Source organism: Maylandia zebra, linkage group LG4 (assembly GCF_041146795.1).
Source record: "Maylandia zebra isolate NMK-2024a linkage group LG4, Mzebra_GT3a, whole genome shotgun sequence".
Classification (NCBI taxonomy): Eukaryota; Metazoa; Chordata; class Actinopteri; order Cichliformes; family Cichlidae; genus Maylandia; species Maylandia zebra.
Genome location: NC_135170.1, coordinates 12,402,440 through 12,421,248, shown reverse-complemented (window position 1 = coordinate 12,421,248; position 18,809 = coordinate 12,402,440). Strand labels below are relative to the sequence as shown.

General features: G+C 41.4%; 1 protein-coding gene across 1 annotated transcript; it reads right to left on the bottom strand.

Moving 5' to 3' along the window:
• Positions 1 to 8,762: 8,762 nt before the first annotated feature.
• cbx7a (chromobox homolog 7a) lies at positions 8,763 to 14,355 on the bottom strand. Its single transcript, XM_004575488.5, has 6 exons — positions 13,996 to 14,355; positions 12,841 to 12,884; positions 12,644 to 12,709; positions 12,463 to 12,529; positions 10,462 to 10,762; positions 8,763 to 10,369 (listed from the first exon to the last, which is right to left on the bottom strand). Exons 1-6 carry the CDS (start codon positions 14,062 to 14,064, stop codon positions 9,843 to 9,845), a joined length of 1,074 nt encoding a protein of 357 aa, XP_004575545.2. The 5' UTR covers positions 14,065 to 14,355; the 3' UTR covers positions 8,763 to 9,842.
• Positions 14,356 to 18,809: the final 4,454 nt, after the last annotated feature.

Genomic DNA, 18,809 nt, shown 5'->3' with positions numbered 1-18,809 from the left:
TTTATTTTGAGCGAAGAAAAGCTGAATTTGAGTGAACAAAATTCATTGCTGCATGCAAAAAATGTATATCCGTGTTTGCTATTATCCATATACACGCACAATAGCAGCCCCTCTCGCTCAGTTTTTGTATTTGCGCTCGCAATGTGTCGCTCACGCTCTCAACATTTCTGCCCGTGCACGCTCAACTCTTTCTGTACACCGTTATATTTGTGCCACAAAACCAGCCAATCACAGACTTGGATGCAAAAAAATCTGATTGGCTGTTTTTGTCTCCAATCAGCTCGAAAGGACGAAATGCAATATCCCAGAATCCATTTCGTCCAAAGCTCAAACGAGTAGTGATGGGATTTCCGGCTCTTTTTAGAGACCCGGCTCTTTCGGTTCGACTCACTAAAAAGAGCCGGCTCTTTCGGCTCCGAACCGGCTCTTCAGGTTGTTTTGTTGCTTTAATTAATTTATTATTAACAATAATATAAAATTATGCACAAAAGGAATTACTAACGTAAAAAAAAGTGGTTTTATTTGTATATGTTTATATATAAATATATGCGGTGGCCCCTAGAGACAAAACACGTACAAACTCCAAAACACATTTCTAGCATGAACTGAACTTCCAAAGCAGAGCTACTAGATCACTTAAATTACACAATTGAAAGCATGTGTGTATTGTTTGTGTATTTATACACAGGCACTCATATATATTCAAATAATTAAAAAAAAAGTTCATTTACCTGTTACTACTAGTGATGGGTCGTTCGCGAACGAAATGGCTCTTAGAGCCGACTCTTTGACGTGAACGACGCGAGCCGGCTCCTTATCGTGAGCCGTCACGTGGGTTTTTTTTTTTTCTTTCTCTCACCCTCTCTCTCTCTCGCACTTTTTTTCCCGCTTCACTTCGCACCTGAGCCTTGTGCTTTATGCTGGGCAGAGGGGGGAGGGGCGGTAGTTACACTCAGTAGCACAGGAACAGAGCCAGAGGGAGAGAGAGAGAGAGAGAAAGAGAGCCAGGGACAACAACGTCACATTAGAAAGGTATAGTAATCATCCACAACTATTTTCGGTTGCAGATGATAAAGGATTCAGAAAGTTTATTCATGCAGACCCATATGACAGAGAATATGCATCTTCTTTTTGTTTTCATATTATAATTTATATTTAATTGTGTTGTGGTTTGAAGTGTTTTGTGTTGTTTTCACTTTAAATTTGTAAAAGGAAAAAGCTGAAAATTTAAATAGTTAAAATTTGAAATGTGAATAGTTGATTTTTGTATTATATGATTTATTTATTACATTTTATGTGGAGTGAAAAAATAAAATATATTTACAGTGGCCCCTACAGACAAAGCACATACAAACTTCAAATCACGTACGAACTCTGAAGCACGTACAAACTCCAAAACACGTAAAAACACGTACAAACTCCAAAACACGTAAAAACTCCAAAACACGTACAAAAAACTCAGAAGCACATAAAAACTCAAAACACGTACAAAAGACAACAGAAGTGCTCCAGGATGCTGGGCGCAGTGTTGAGCTTTTATTACCTAGTGGCTACACAAGCCAGCAAGTACCAACGACCGGATTCGGTGTGTGGTAGTAACTAGTGATGGGATTTCCGGATCTTTTTAGAGATCCGGCTCTTTCGGTTCGACTCACTAAAAAGAGCCGGCTCTTTCGGCTCCGAACCGGCTCTTCAGGTTGTTTTGTTGCTTTAATTAATTTATTATTAACAATAATATAAAATTATGCACAAAAGGAATTACTAACGTAAAAAAAAGTGGTTTTATTTGTATATGTTTATATATAAATATATGCGGTGGCCCCTAGAGACAAAACACGTACAAACTCCAAAACACATTTCTAGCATGAACTGAACTTCCAAAGCAGAGCTACTAGATCACTTAAATTACACAATTGAAAGCATGTGTGTATTGTTTGTGTATTTATACACAGGCACTCATATATATATTCAAATAATTTAAAAAAAAGTTCATTTACCTGTTACTACCACACACCGAATCCGGTCGTTGGTACTTGCTGGCTTGTGTAGCCACTAGGTAACAAAAGCTCAACACTGCGCCCAGCATCCTGGAGCACTTCTGTTGTCTTTTGTACGTGTTTTGAGTTTTTATGTGCTTCTGAGTTTTTTGTACGTGTTTTGGAGTTTTTACGTGTTTTGGAGTTTGTACGTGTTTTTACGTGTTTTGGAGTTTGTACGTGCTTCAGAGTTCGTACGTGATTTGAAGTTTGTATGTGCTTTGTCTGTAGGGGCCACTGTAAATATACTTTTATTTTTTCACTCCACATAAAATGTAATAAATAAATCATATAATACAAAAATCAACTATTCACATTTCAAATTTTAACTATTTAAATTTTCAGCTTTTTCCTTTTACAAATTTAAAGTGAAAACAACACAAAACACTTCAAACCACAACACAATTAAATATAAATTATAATATGAAAACAAAAAGAAGATGCATATTCTCTGTCATATGGGTCTGCATGAATAAACTTTCTGAATCCTTTATCATCTGCAACCGAAAATAGTTGTGGATGATTACTATACCTTTCTAATGTGACGTTGTTGTCCCTGGCTCTCTTTCTCTCTCTCTCTCTCTCCCTCTGGCTCTGTTCCTGTGCTACTGAGTGTAACTACCGCCCCTCCCCCCTCTGCCCAGCATAAAGCACAAGGCTCAGGTGCGAAGTGAAGCGGGAAAAAAAGTGCGAGAGAGAGAGAGGGTGAGAGAAAGAAAAAAAAAAAACCCCACGTGACGGCTCGCGATAAGGAGCCGGCTCGCGTCGTTCACGTCAAAGAGTCGGCTCTAAGAGCCATTTCGTTCGCGAACGACCCATCACTACAAACGAGGCAGTGGCGGAGGAACACAGAGTGGCGGAGTTTGAAATATTACTCTTTCTGGGACACAAAATAAACTTTTAAGATATTTTCATGTTAGAATGTAGCTGTGTGAACTTCAAATATCTGCTCGATTTATCAAGACATCACATATTTGCATAAGTGCTCCAACGTTTTCGGAGATGCCTGTTACCCACCAGCTGACCGGGTGGGAACTCGGGTTAAACATAATATATAAGGCTGAACTGACAAAAAAATCACCGACTACACCACCAGGTATTATTGGAAAAACCATAAAGCCTTTGAACGAAAACAAACGCTGTTGTGACAGTGATGTACACTGTTTTGTTGGTATATATGTATGATTTGTATCACCTTCATGTTTCCAGCTTTACAGCTGTGGCTCCAGCAAACATCAGCTGATACTAGAAATTAATTTTAAATAAATTCTAACAACAGCTGATCAATTTTGAACGTGCTGCTGTTGTTGTTTAGCGCAACATCCGCTGGTTTCCTGTTTCTGGCGCAAAGTGGGAGATAAACAAACAAGAGAGACGATCAGCTGATCATTGATCAGTTTCATGATTGAAGTAGCAACAGGAGAGGGAGGGAGAATGAGGAGAGAAGAGGCAGCTAAGACACAGAATAACTCCAGCTTTGTGTCTTTTTTATTCTCACTGAAGTCTTTCCCCCTCAATACGGATGTATTGTAATTGGTCCAGCCCAGAGTTGATTATTACCAGCTGGCTAATCCACCACCTTTCATTGTTTATACCATTACAAAAACAAACTAACTAACATAAAAATGAAAAATCACCATTGGCCCACCGGGCAAATGCCGGGTAAATGCCCAATGGCCAGTCCAGGTATTCGGTCAGCTGGTGGGTAACAGGCATCTCCAAAAACGTTAGAGCACTTATGCAAATATGTGATGTTTTGATAAATCGAGCAGATATTAGAAGTTTACACAGCACCATTCTCGCATGAAAATATCTTAAAAGTTTATTTTGTGACCCACAAAGAGTAATATTTCAAACTCTGCCACTCTGTGTTCCTCCGCCACTGCCTCGTTTGAGTTTTGGACGAAATTGATTCTGGGATATTGCATTTCGTCATTTCGAGCTGGTTGGAGACGAAAACAGCCAATCAGATTTTTTTTGCATCCAAGTCTGTGATTGGCTGGTTTTGTGGCACAAATATAACGGTGTACAGAACGAGTTGAGCGCGCACGGGCTGAAATGTTGAGAGCGCGAGCGACACATTGCGAGCGAGCGCAAGTGCAAAAACTGAGCGAGAGGGGCTGCTATTGTGTGTGTGGATAATAGCAAACACTGAAATACATTTTTTGCACGCAGCAATGAATTTTGTTCACTCAAATTCAGCTTTTCTTCGCTCAAAATAAATTTCTCCTCAAAATGCAACACTTGCACCTGCAAATTTTTTTTACGTGCGCTCAGAATAGTGGCACAAAAATAACGCCATACATCTCTCTGGATATTTCTGTGAGTGTGTGGAGTTACAAAAAGCACCCATTTATGGCATCGCAGTTCAGTTCTTTGTTTGTAACATCTAACCCTGAACACTTTGTCATTGCCAAGAACAAGGTCAAGAAATGTGACGCTTGCTAAACCCTGAACCTGCTTCATGCTGAAGGCTCCCGGCCACGATGCACCGAAGATAGCTTACAACAAAGGACACAAAATTCAAAGAACAAGCTTGGAACACCCTGATGGTTGCAGAGCGGTACATCATAACTAATTAACAACCAGCCCAAAGAGCTTATATGAGTGTATCATTAATTAAATATAAACAGTTACTTAATGGTTATCAGTAAGTAGACCTAATCCACCAACTTCTCCATTACTCCTTTATTATTTCTGCATCCGTGCATTGCTGATTCCTCCATGTTTCAACTTCTAAATCCTCCAGTACAGTACAGTCACCTCTGAGTATTTTGACTATATCGTCTATCTTATGCATAATTTCCAACTCCAGGCTGTATACACTTGAATGGATATTGGATTCAGGGATGTCAGGGGATGTGTCTTTGTGTAATGAGGGAGAATGCGGCCTAAGGAGATCAACAGCCCATTTCAAGATAGAAGATAAATAATAGGCAGTGTCTTTTCCTTGGGCGAAATGGGACAAAAAAAGAGATTTGACTGACTCTGACAAGCAAAATAGAAAAAGTAAAAAGTTTTTCAGAGGGGTGCAGCATGTGCCATGATCACAGAACCATCAAACATTTTGTTGGCAGTAGTCAAAAAGTTCACAAAAACATGCTGTGAAAAGAAAAGATGCAAATGAATTGCCAGAAATTGGAGAAGAATCAAATGTGAAGGTGCCAGGAAGCCGTTATCCTCCAGCGCTGTCATAATCCAGTACTGCAGCCTACCTGCAGTGCCCAGATGGTAAAAGGCGTTCAGTGCTCAGAGACACGGAAGCTGCGTATCCGACTGAAAAGTCAAGACCGGGCCAAGAAATATCCAAGGACAAACTTATGGACCAATGAGATGAGAGTAACTCTTGACAGAGGATATGGATGGTGGCTCTTCCACTTCAAATCAGACTCCAAGGTGGAGGTGAGGTACTGGTGTGGGCTGGTGTTATTAAAGATGAGAAGGTCTGCATCTTTCAAGAAGACTGTGAATTTTATACTGGCTAATGTTCCATCGCAGGCCTTAAAGATGAAAGAATAATGACACACGGATTCAGTCCCAAACCACACCTAAATCCCACCGAGAGCCTGTGGGAGAGTCACTGTGAAGGAAAACAGCACACCTCTCTGAACAGTGTCTGGGAGGCCGCGGATGCTGCAGGAAAGGTTGATCGTCAGCAGATCAAGAAACTGACAGATGCCATGAATGGAGGTGTCTGGCAACAGCTTTGGTGTTTCAGTTTGGATGTATCCGTAGGTCGGCATACCTTCTTTGAACAACATGTGACAATCAAAGCAATTTTATCCCTTTATGAGCCAGCCCCTGTGAGAAACTGAAACAGTGACTCAAGAATGTGTAGTTTCCCTCACATTCAGCAGAATCTGCAAAGCTTCAGACGTCTTGGTGTCTTGGGTCTGTTGGATAATAGACAGCCTAACCTTCCTCTGATTACAACAGAAAGGATTCCCTTCACATACATTAGGTAAAAGCCATGCTCCACAAAAGTGCATGCCCTGTGCTCATCCATTTCTACTTGTTGTTATTGAAAGCCCTGTGTTAGTTTTTCTCTCCCCATGATCGTGGGAATTGACACTGATTTTTCTCTCTTCCAGTTAAACACTGTTATTTCAGCAGCGCCACCATTTCCCGTGCTGCACTCCTCTGACACGCTGACCCATGAATCACACTGTTCACTAGAATCTCATGGCGTCACTTACAGGAATGTTTTGCGTGAGAGCATTATGCCCTCTAGTGGAGGGTTTAAAAAAAACAAACAAAAAAAAAAACCCAACCAAATTTCAAACCACTGGATGAAGAATACAGTGTTGTTTGTCTTTAAAGAGGCATTGATAGAAGTGTGTGAGTGACTGAAGAGAAATGAAGAGAAGTTTGGCAATATGTGTTCAGGTTACTGTCTCCTCTTTGATCATTAGAAACTGAAATATGTGGAATAAAGCAGGACTTTCTTACCTTCAGTTTTGTACTTGATAACTGAAAGGCATGCTCTGCTCTGTTGGACTGAGATCAGGTCAGAATCTCCCGTTTCATTTCATCAGGCTGCTTCTATCAGCAGTCACATCAACCAGGCCCGCTCCGGAGCAGGTTAAGATTCAGATTAGAGATCAACAGGTATGAAATCAGCACCCAGTGACAAATCAGTTCTCCAGAAAATTGCATCACCATCAGTATCAGTAATAAATAATGATCAATTCTGATTTTAGACACAACTTTAATTCTTAATTGTTTTTCCCCTGTTGCCTGAAAGCAATTTTACCACAACCTCTCACTGACCTCACATCAAATTGAATTCTGTCTTTATATTTAAACGTTGCTCTCACACCCTTAAACAACAAGTAAATGGAGTGGGTTATTCTTTGGTGTAAAATTGGCTTTTTCCTTTTACATTTTCACTGACTCTCTTTTACTCGAAGTACAGCTACTAGCACACAGGACAAACAGCAAGAATATCTGTTCAATCAGTCACATTAACTTCACTCTGACCGGCCTACTGAAGTGATTTCCACGTCTCCTTTATCAGGCCATGTGCAGCAATACAGAAGCAAAGCATATAAAGGTTCTCTGTAAAGGAGTCCTAACAACATGACACTCTGCAGCCACACGTGATTTACGGAGGCTCTAGAACTCAACTTTGATCACAGAGGAGGATGGATGTGTCTGAAGATGAAGACCATCTTGAGGTCATTTCTGATTCTGATGATTTCCAAATGAGGAAAATGCCAATCATATCCCTGCAAGCACGACAATCGCATCAGAAAATGGTAAAATATAATGATCTTCATCCTCAAATGCACATCAGGCAAAACTGTTGGCATGAAGCATAATGAAGACACCACCAGGGCCCACTAGGATGGCACGTGATAGACATCAAGTCAGCTTTTGAGCCCAATTCAATACAGACAGACATGCTCAAAATGACTAAAGTGACTGTGGATTTTGGGGGGAGAACTGGAAGCTGGATAAAATGCATTTGTATGGATGTTTGAGGGTCCCATGTATGGTCAAAGGTTCAATCAACAGCCAGTTTGTGGGATGCAGAGACATATTTTATGCCATGATGGCCCTGGAGACTATGTTTTCTGCAGAGTAAGCCAATTTGACAATTGAGAGACAAGCACTGCCAGATGAGAGAAAGACAAATTGGCACCTATTGTTAGACTAGATTAAAAAAAACAATGTCATGAAAAATGATTGTATTTTATATGTAAGTCCTTCCAGTGTATATAATGAAAAACTAGTGATATCCTCACTGAACCCCCATGTGTGAGATGTAAGAAACTAATTGTATACTGCACTAATTATTGAATGAAATAGTAATGGAGTTAATAATGCTAAATAACGTGTATCGTAATTTTCTAAAAGTTTCTGACACTTTTAGATAACTAAATATGCCCCAAGTCAAACTGACCCAGGAACAGCGTTGCTGTACCGGAGAAATGAACATGAGGGTTAATCACCATTTGATAAGGTGTCTGGAGTGGGGATCATTTCTGTGAAAACAGGTCAGCTCATGAGCGGTTTCTCTTCGCATCATTCTGCTACAAGTTAATCTAGGTTTCATCTTTTAAAAGAAATTTCCAGAGCTGTGCAGGCTCTGACACAGTCTAATCGAACCTTCTTGTTATTGAGTTTAACCAGTGGCTTGTACCTTGTTGTGAACATTCATGAAGGCGTCTTTTGATTTCAGACTTTGACGATACACCTACCTCACCTCCTCGAGTGTCCTTGACTTGGCTGGATGTGGTCTAACATCTAACCAAGGTCTGGTCTTTCACGCTGCTTTGAGCTGCATTCATTCTCTTTTTAAGACTGTACCAACTGGTTTTTGCTCTCCGTGTAAGGCCAAAAAACCCCCAAATAAATGGTTCACTTACATGTTTTTGTGCCTTGTTCTCCAAATTTCAGTGAACAGCTACCAAATGCAACTTTTCTCTGCTTTATTTATCATGACACGACAAGGGCGTGAAACTGCTCGTCAGTTGGTTGTTAGGCTTCGATAGTGGGTTTGAAACAAATCTCTCATCACGAGGCACTAAAGCAAAACTACAACAAAGAAGGTTCATTGTCAAAAAACAACAACAAAAAAAAAACCAAAAACCTTCCCAAGAAATGAATAAATAAATTTGGATACATCTGTGTTTCATGACTGGCTTCGTCATCTCTTTCAGAAAGGTAACACAGAAACATGTCTTTATACCCACCCCCTCTAAGCACACTCCAGGCGGCAGCTACTGTTGTACACATTTATTGGAAATAGAGTCAAAGTAAAAATTTATTTTTTAAGAGAGAAGACATCTTTGACTTTTCATGTTTGTCAGAGAGAAAGAGACTTGTTTGGACACACCGAGTGACATAAGTTAGTTTAGCTTATACGTGTGACATGCAATAAATAAAAGCGCACTACGGTCCGGCTGAATGTACACTTGCTTTCATTTGCACATTACCTACACAGCAGCTGAGTAAAACGACACCTCCTGTTTTGATATGCACAAAGGCTAGTGAAGAGAGTGGACTATCAAATGGTAATACAAAAATAGAACCAGGTAGCATTTCATACTTGAAAAATAAAGGGACAGACAAACGGCGAACACGGCTGAGTACTTGTTTTTGTGCATCCATCCTCCTTGAAGCGCAGAACTTCATCTAAGCGACAGGCATTAATTCTCTGTCTTTGTTTTTTTGTTTTTTTTCTTGCTTTTGTGACAGAAATAAACCTCTTCAACAAAGCACAGGACAGGGCTTTGAGCATGTGTGGCACAGACTGACAGGGCATGCGGTTAGCTCTGTGCAAATACTAAAAAAAATAATTAAATGACAAAAGAAACATCTTTACAAAATCATTTGTAAGAAAGAGGAGCGACTGAAAACGGGCCCCGAGAACCGATCTGAGTGTGAGACCAATGTCTTGCTGGAAAGCACTGAGAAAAGTAGCTGCATCTGAGTAGTTATCTGAACTGCATCGTTTCAGGCTGCTGTCTCACGTGTGTCTCACTCTCGGTAAACCCAGCGGCCCCGGGGAAGAAACCAGCCAGAGACCTATTTAGTCTGCTGGATTCTTATGGATAATTTGAGCACTTTTTTAAGGGCCTCAGGCTTCCTATCACATCTAATAAATGAGCCACAATAATAAAATTACCACTCACTTTTTATGCAAAGGCAAACATTTCTTCACCAAACTCAGCGGGAAATGAATGTAGCTTTGTAAACATGTAGAGTTATCTTACATACGTGACCGTTTTACATGTACAAAATGAGTGGCAAGTCTAATTATGGTTATTCTGAGCTCTCGGTGCCACTCGTCACCCTTGTTCAGTAGCCCTTAAAGAAGCCTTCGGCCACCCTCGCTTCTTTAAACGTCACCGTCACAGAGTTTATAGTCACTTTTGTCAAGATGACGGTCTTCGGCTGATCTGCTGTTGGGGAAGCAGTCTCTGGGGCGACGATCGAATCGTCGCCTCTCGCTTCCTCCTTCCTCACCTCAGCCAGGGAGCAGACGGTAGCGGCGTCACCTGCCGTCCCCCTGCTCCCCCGAATGCTCACTATCACTGAGGTTGCATTGCTTCTCTCCGGGCCTGACTCCCAGCCCTCCTCTCCTCTGTCCGAATCTGACCTGTCACTCACAGAAACTGCATCGCCCAGTCTGGCCTCAGATGCAGAGGTGCTGTCCTTTGATTGGCTGCGCACAAGCATTGGCTTCGGTGTCGAATCGCACTCGCCCATGATGTCGATCCACGTGTGCGAGCTTACCGGCATCAGGTCACCACCCAACTTCTCCCCCACCTGCAGCTCCAGGTCATGTTGCTCGAGCAAAGCAGGTGAGCTGCACTCTGACAGGCCTGAAAAGAGATGGTGACACATCTTGTTCATTTTTAAGGGTCAAAGGTCATGGTGGGGCTACTGCGTTTTGTTATCAGCTTGACAAACCAACCATATAAACTGCCTTCACATCTCTCCCCCATGGTGCTCTCAGACTTCTCTTCTTCACTGGTGCCGCCCCAGTCCTCCTCCATGGGCTCCATCTTCTTCTTCTGCAGATGCATACGTTTGCCATCTCGCCCTCCTTTGGCCACCCTCTGCCAGCCATTCCTCCTCACCTGGCGCTGGTACATGCTGCCGTGCTCAACGTGGTCCACGTCTGTGCTCATGGAGCGGGTGAGGGAGAGGCGAATGCGGGGCGGAGGCTTCTCCGTCATCTTGTGAGCGCTGCGGAGGTCCATGGCAAAGACATTCTGGGGGAGAGCAGAGATGGTGGCAGGTCAGAAGCTGTATGACTGCGCACACAAGCAGGAAGCAAATACAGTTCTGCCTTTTGAGTTACTTACAGTGGAAACATAGGATGCATTTCATTTTTGACAGACAGCACGTGTATGGGAAATGTAGTCGTAAAGAAAATGCTGTGATATTCAGTTTACTTCTGCAGCCAACACCACTATCCAAACTGCAAACATTAGCTGTTTAGCATGTTTAACACCTTTGTTTTATTTTTGTTTTTTAGAAATGTCTTAATTCTGCAGAAATTGGTTGACAGGATGGTTTTAGCTAGGATTAGCTAGGATGGTGGAATACTAACCAAAAAATAAATACATAAATAAATAAAACAATCCTGCTGCTGTGAATACCGTATTTATAAGTACAGAAAATGTGCCAATATCTGCCATTAAAATCAGATTAAAAGATGTATATTTACAGATTTACTGCAGTTTGATACAAGTAATGGAAACAGTCATCATCTCACGAAACACCAGAACTGTTCTAAACTCGCTTCAAAAACAAGTAAATGGAGCTTAAAGGTGCAAAATGCAAATTCCAAACCAGCTATGCCCGGCTTGCCTTTTTTAAAAGTACCACCTATTTACCACAACAGGCAGCAGTGAGTTAGTGTTGCATGCATACTGTGTCGGTCCAAAGAAGGAGCACTGCACAGTGCACACAGTCTGTGACTCTGTCCAAGTGTTAATGCATGATTTTCTTTTAAGGACCCTCTCTGGTCCTCATCGTCATGGTGATATCAAGAGCTTGACTTGGCTAATTTGTGATGCTCTGATATCCACGTGTGGGACAAAGCTTGACAGCAACTCTTACAAATTGCACCTTTAACGACTGAAGTGATAATGACACAGTGAGAGCAACGACCATTCGGGGGTCACACCCCTCGCTTTAGAAACATGTCTTTTAAAAACTACTGAGGCCATTGCGCCTTGATCTCTGCTGGGGTTTTGTATCTTAGTGACTGATTATCAGCGCTAATGGGTCACTCTGTAAAGAAACTGATGTTTTAAACTGTTAAAACATCTGGACAATAATGAACTGTGAAGAAAAAACAACAAAAGTATTGTTCACAATGATACAGCATTGGGGTTTTTTTTGTTTCCTTATATTTCCAGCTGTTTATGAGAAGTAAATGTTTCAATCAAAGGGGCATTCTGGCAATGTTATACATGAAACTTACATTTGAGTACCATTCAGCTAGTAAAGCGAGCTTGAAAAATAATCCTGCTGATGTCATGGTGATGTAATTGGGGTTATTGGGCTGGAGCTTGAGATCAAGTTGCATTAGCAGCAGGGTTACAGGTCAGGCGGTTCAGGCGGCAGAAGGCAGAGTTTGTTGGGTGCTAATGGTAAGGTCTGTGATTTGACACTGAACCTAAGGCGCTCCCATCAGAGGAACTTTAGGCCAATAAGTAACTAAGAAGAAAAAAGTCCCAGGATTCCTACATCCCAAAAATTTGTAAGCTTAATGTTAAATTGATGGAATACCCCTTTAATATCTTTTTTATTTGTTTGTTGTGTGTGTGCACAAATACAAAAAGTCATCACCTGGATAAATGTGCAACTGCCTTTAAACAAACAAGCCTGGCCAGCAGTTAGGATTAATGAAGGAAGATACAACAAAGGTTTGTGAGACAAGAGGAAAGGTAAGTGTCGCTACCCGCAGGATGGGCCTCCTCGGTCTAAGACCTTTCCTGCGATAGGTCAGAGTTCTTATCTTCTCCCGGCTGGAAAAGAAGCAGACAGAGAGAGAGAGAGAGAGGTCAGAAACAAAAGCAAGAATATGAAAGTGTGACTAACAAAATGAAAGGAAAACCACAACAGTTTCTGTAATTACGCACTTCTCCTCGTAGGCCAGAACAAGGAGAGGGTCCAAAATATTGTCCTCTGGTTCCCAGGTACTGTACCTGCCAGCGCACACACACACACCCAAGATGTCAGTCTATCTAGTATGAAGAAGCACATTCTATAAACGCTCATAAATATACACCGGATGAGGGGGATGAGGTCACTAGATGATTACTCAAGGCTTACTCACTTTTGGGGCCATCCCTGCCATTTCAATAGATACTCCACAGCACCCTGAGGAGAGACAGAGGGGTGGGGGTGGTGTACACTTAGAGATGATGCAGCACACACACAAAACACGTGCTCCAGCGCATACAGAACCAAGCTGCTGTCGCTTTAAAGTGTGGATGGGAGGGACAGAGGGAGAGTCACGAGGATTTTTACTTCTTTTTTTTTTAAAGGGGTGTTTTTGTGAGGGGTGACGTCAATGACAGCGAGGCTGAGTGGCTGCAGCTAGTCTCTCGCTGGCGATGACGTGACCGAACGTGGCTACAGCAGGTGCCGGTTTCTACGATTCTCGTGCACGTTCTAGAACAGCCCTCCGCTCGTATAGGTGGGGCCACACGTGAAGATGAGGGGAGGCGGGGGCATGTAAACAACGCGGTGCTGCGCAATTTTATCTTAAAAAAATTAAAATCTTTTTTTACTTTTTAAATTATCAGCTCGAAAATCAATGCTCGCAGTTTGTCCCAGTGAAGACGAGATAAAAACAAAACAAAACAAGAGCAGCTCCGACGTGCGCACAGTGCGCGCTTTCAGGAGAAGAACGTGTTTGTTTACAGGCTCTATTAAACTTATGCGAGAGCGCATTTCTACATTATAGTGCGCTCGTGCTGCTCAAATTATCACCCCCAAATCCCCCCACCACCCCCAACTGCAAAAAATCAATGGGCCACCACCACGAAGGAGTCAGCGACGGATTTACGCAGCGCTCACCATCTAACCGAAAATAAAGTGCGCAGCTGCCCGCATAGCTACTGGCCGTCAGACCTGTTTTCAGGTCACACACCCCCCTTGTTCTTCTTCTTCTTCCTCCACACATTTCACTACAACTGCGTAGGCTCCTCCAAAACACGAACACGCTGCAGCAGCTGCAGCGCCAGCCGTTGCACATGAAGGTTACAGGATGCGACTCGTGCGCTAAAACAGTGTTAAAGTTTGGCGCAGTTGCATGAAAACAGATCGGTGTTGTGTCTTAGCGTAAAAGCTGGAGAAGGATTTGGGAGCGACAAAAGTGCGTAGCCAGGTTTTGTTTGTGCATGGCAACCGGAGCAGAGCGCTCCTTCAAGAGGGAAAACAAACACAGGCGATTAAGTTTTTCTGTGAGTTACGTGCTCATTCTTACCTTTCTCACCCTCTTATTTGTTATCGACTCCACTGCAAACACTTGGTCTCCAATTGAAGACAGCTCCATCGCTGATCGCTGAATCCTGAGCAGGACGCGAACTGGGTATCTATGCTTTTTCGGTTGTTGTTGTTGTTTTTGTTGGCTTTTTTGTTGTTGTTTTTTGTCGCAGTGCAAAAATTTAAATAACAGATACTATTTAAAGACGAGTATGTGTGGGGAAAACCCTCGCACTGTCACGGCGGATGCTCGCTTGTTTTTCTGCCTTCGCTTCTTCCCCTTCACGCCTGCTCCTGCTGCCTGCCTCTCTCAGTGTTTAAAATCTGCGACACATCAACAGCAGCTTTAAGTCCTGCGCGCTCTCACACTGTTGCGTAGGGGCCGAGCCTCCAAGATACGTGCCCGCACCCGCGAGGCCGCGCACGCAAGTTAGACTAGAGTGCAGGAGAGGGGCAGAGGGAAAGAGATCACGAGGACAGGATTATTAAGGGTTACAGCTAGGGGAGCTGCTGCTTTTTTGCTCATGAATTATTATTGCTTTTGTCGTTCATAAGTCAAAATTTCGGGTGACTGTCTGGGAATTTCTATTAAATAACTCCATATTTAATAGATTTTTACTCAGTAACGCGAAATTTCAAATTGGCTATCTCGAACTTTCGACTTATTCAGGTGTTAGAATAGCTAACACGAAATCTGAATTTACCTCTGTCTGAATTTTTTTTCTAAATTAAACATGATTTTTTTTAACATAGCTGACTATGTTAAGCTTAAAATGTGTAGCTTCCTGTAGAAACTTACTTAAATCGCGAATTTATTATATAAATAAGCATTTTTTTTGTATTTCTACCATTTAAAAGGTGTTTAAAAACACTTAAGAATTACATTAATTTATAACCCAATTGTTGTGATTGATTCCACCCTCCATGGCCCCCCTATTGTAGAAACAGAGCTTCCATAGCATCCAGTTTTCTGAAAATGTTAAAGCCAGATTCTCAGTTTTGTTTGGCTCATCAACTTAATTTCGCATTAATGCAGAAAAAGGAGGAAGAAGGTAGGATTCTTCTGAACAAGGCTAACAAAATATTGTCAACCACCTCCACCCCCCCAGTAGCAAAGGTCAATGTACACATGTAGTGTGTAGATGCTATCAATCTTTCCATCAAGCTCTGCACCAAAAAGCTAAAAAGTTCACTCACTGAAAACTACAAAGACACTATGTCAGTCTGGTCTAAGATCATAATATGACTTTTAGGGATTTATTGTTTTTTAATTTTCCCACTTTCACAAGTCCTTAGATGCACCACTGGACTCCAGCCTGAGCATGAAACAATATGAGCTCTATGTATTTTTATGTAACAGAAGTAAAGCTCAGCAAAGATCAGAATCTGCAATGGAAATGAAAGCCTCGCCTTCTCTCTCTCCCTCTCCCGTGGAAACGTCCACCCCTTCAACCACGTTTGATCCAAATATGGAACGAAAGAGCTAAACACTGACAGAAAGTCTTAATTTTACATCCTGAATGCTAAGCAACCTCTCTGCAGAGAGGAGAGCTGGAAATACAGCTGACTATAACTAAGATGAAGGTCTCAGCGATTAAATAATAACTGCTCATGCGATCAAGGAAAAAGAAAAAAAAGATGTTGTTTAACAGTGTGATCTCACGCACTTTTCAAACTTTATACCTGAGCATCTATTCACCCAGCCCCCAGGTGAGAACAGCTCATAAAGGTGGCACAAGTATTGTGGAAAAAGGGCCCAGAGCCAAATTCCTACTGTCTTTCATTGAGGTTGGTGTGGATCAGTTTACAGAAAAGAAAAAAAAAACTCTTTGTAACTCCACACAAACACAATTCATCCACACGGCCTGTGGTCCACGCTCTCTCTGCACCTGGAGCACTTGCATCACTTACGCATTGGGTGCCATGGCAACTGTTTCCACGGCAACAACTGAAAAGCTGGATGATGATGATGATGATGATGACACAGCAGGAGGAGTTGACAAACACTTCAAGGATGAAGAATGAGCTGAACTTGTCGACTTTTGACCTCCCAGTTTTGAGATTATATAAACATGTTAATCCAATGACACTGTTGTGTGCATGTTTAAATGTAGCCTCCGAGATATGAAGCAACAAACTGCTGTGAAAACACAGGACAGATGTGAATGTTGTTACCTTACACGCACAACATACTAACAACAGACAATTTAAAAATGTCAAGTGTATTTTTCAGTCAAGAGAAGCTTGAAATGATCCAGAACTTGTAAACATGTGAAATCATCCTATTGCAGCTTGTTTCTATTGCTCATTTAGGGCGGGGCTAATCCAGCATTTGGGCGGGGCTGATTTATAGACGATATTTGCTGATATGTCAGTATCGGCATTTGTAACGGCTAAAAATGCAGAATGAAAACATAACGGCGAGATGAGAGACACACCTTTCACCGTGTTATGAGTGTTGGATTGTGTTCACCAGGTGTTTGGACCTAAAGCTACAAAGAACAACCTGCTGATCTGAGCAGAGTCAGGCAGACTAAACAAGTAATCTGTGACTTGTTGTGATGATAAAAGACGATTATTTTAAAGTTTTGTTGTCATGTTATTTTAGTGAAGACTCACAAATAACAGCACTGTTATGCTGGAATGTGTTTAGGTTTTGAGTGCCTGAAAGATAATAAAAAAACCGTCTGAAATTGGCCACACTTTACTTATTTAACACAACATCAATGGAAAGCATTTTAAAAAGTAGCTGTAACATATTGTAACAACCTGATGAGATTGTGAACAGTGGTTATGAGAAGTTTGCAGGAGTATGAAATGCAGTAATTTACAGTGACCTTATTAAGCATTAATAAACTGTTAAGAACTGAAAGGTTATCAGATTATATGGTTACATGAAGAGTGACAGAAATATTAACACGTTTTAACATTTAGAATTAATTCCGTACTCACTGTTTACTTAAAACAAAGATCATTTACTGGTCCAAACAGCAGAGAATATACATCCTCATCCTTTGATTTAAGAACTACTGCATGATCACCATCATTATAAGAACCAAAGTCAGTCACCCCAGTTTATATTGACTGGGAGCATGAAAGCTAGATTGTGATTAGATTAATATCTTTACCATGACTCAGTGTTTTAATTATTACTTCCTTCCCTGGTCAGTGGCTGTGCCTTAAAAACTTTCAATTTTTAGCTGCACACACAATTTAAAAATTTAAATCTACGCCAAGATGCCCCTGATGATATAATGATGACCTCACTGAAGCTATTCTGTCAGAGTTTTTTGAGCAGAAGAACTTGTAAAAGTGGCAGAGTGCCCTTTTAATCTGATTTTGTGCAGTGAGTATTTCCACACGGGCGCTTTAATAACCAGCAGTGAGTTTGCACAGAGCGCTGTGGTGTTTTAGTTCCGGTAAAGTCCATAAAGCTCTGGTGATCTGACCGCCTGTTCTTTATGGTCCTATAGGGAAGAGTACACCTATCAGTCTGAAATACGGGATAAATGCGCCTCTTTTCCCGTAAGTAGGAGGTCATTCCTGCAATTCAGAGAAGAGATACGGCGGTCACATGACTCGTTATCTGCCCGGATACTACTGTAGCGGATTTGGGAGTCGGGATGGAGCGGCAAACACAACACGGCAGGACAGATCACAGCGCTCGCTCCCACCCACATGTTATGACTCACATATGAGTCACCAAACGTGCCAGTAAAATCAGGGCTGCTTCACTGGAATACGACCAGCGAAAAACATTAGTGTAACTTACAGCCCAGTACCGGGAATCCACGGGTTTATTTCTCCTGTCCTACACCCGCAAGGGGTGCATTTCAAGGGAACAAAGGCAAAAGGCATTTATGGGAAGACGGAACCGGTCAGACTTTTCCCTGGAACACAAAACTGCACAACTTTAGGAGAAAGAACTTGTTTACGCTCAGCATTTGGTTTTAAATAGGCCTATGGGTGTGCGTTTCTGTAGTCGGGCCTTGTGGTGGAAAGATTGCAAAGTTGCAGAGAAATTTTGACTACGTCTGTGTACTCGAGTGTTTTTGCACACTACGGTTCATCCCGTGAAAAATCACGGAGTGATTTGAAAGAAGTCATGCAAATCTTACCTTCAGACTATTACGCAACATACAGTCTGAGCTACAGGCCTTAGTATGGCTATATTATCAAAAATAACTGTATGAAATATGCTCGCACTCCCTCTGTGTTACAATTATTTTTTAACACAGAAAGACTATATTTTATTTTATTAATACACAAAAAACTCACAAACATGAAGCAAGTGCAACAGAAATATATAAAAGCAAAGACGTAGTCATTTATATAATCATTAATGAAAAATGTGCTTGGTACAAACTGAATGTGACTGCATTAAATTAAAGGTGCACTTTTACGGGCTCAAAATTATTGGGGGTAAAAAAAAAAAAAAAAAAAAAAAAAAAAAAAAAAAAGCACATTCATTACAATTATGAGATCCTTTAATGTACCTGTAAAAGTCTTCATGAAGGAAAGATTTTGCATGGCTTCATAAGTGTTATTGGATATGAAAGTTACATACTGAGAGATGTTGTGGGGAACTTTTTTTAGATTTGGTTGACTCTATTCCTACTTTACTTATGCATCGGAGTATTTCAGGCCAGAGCAAGTCTGTTTTCATTCATGCATGCTCTTCTTAGTCATAAATTTTGTTTCGTTTCCAAAGTAGGGCCGACTGAAAGTTTAAGACTCAAAACCAAAAGTAAATGAACAAAGAGAAGCAAACAACAGACTCAAAATAAAAGCAAAAGCTAAAGCTAATGGAAAACC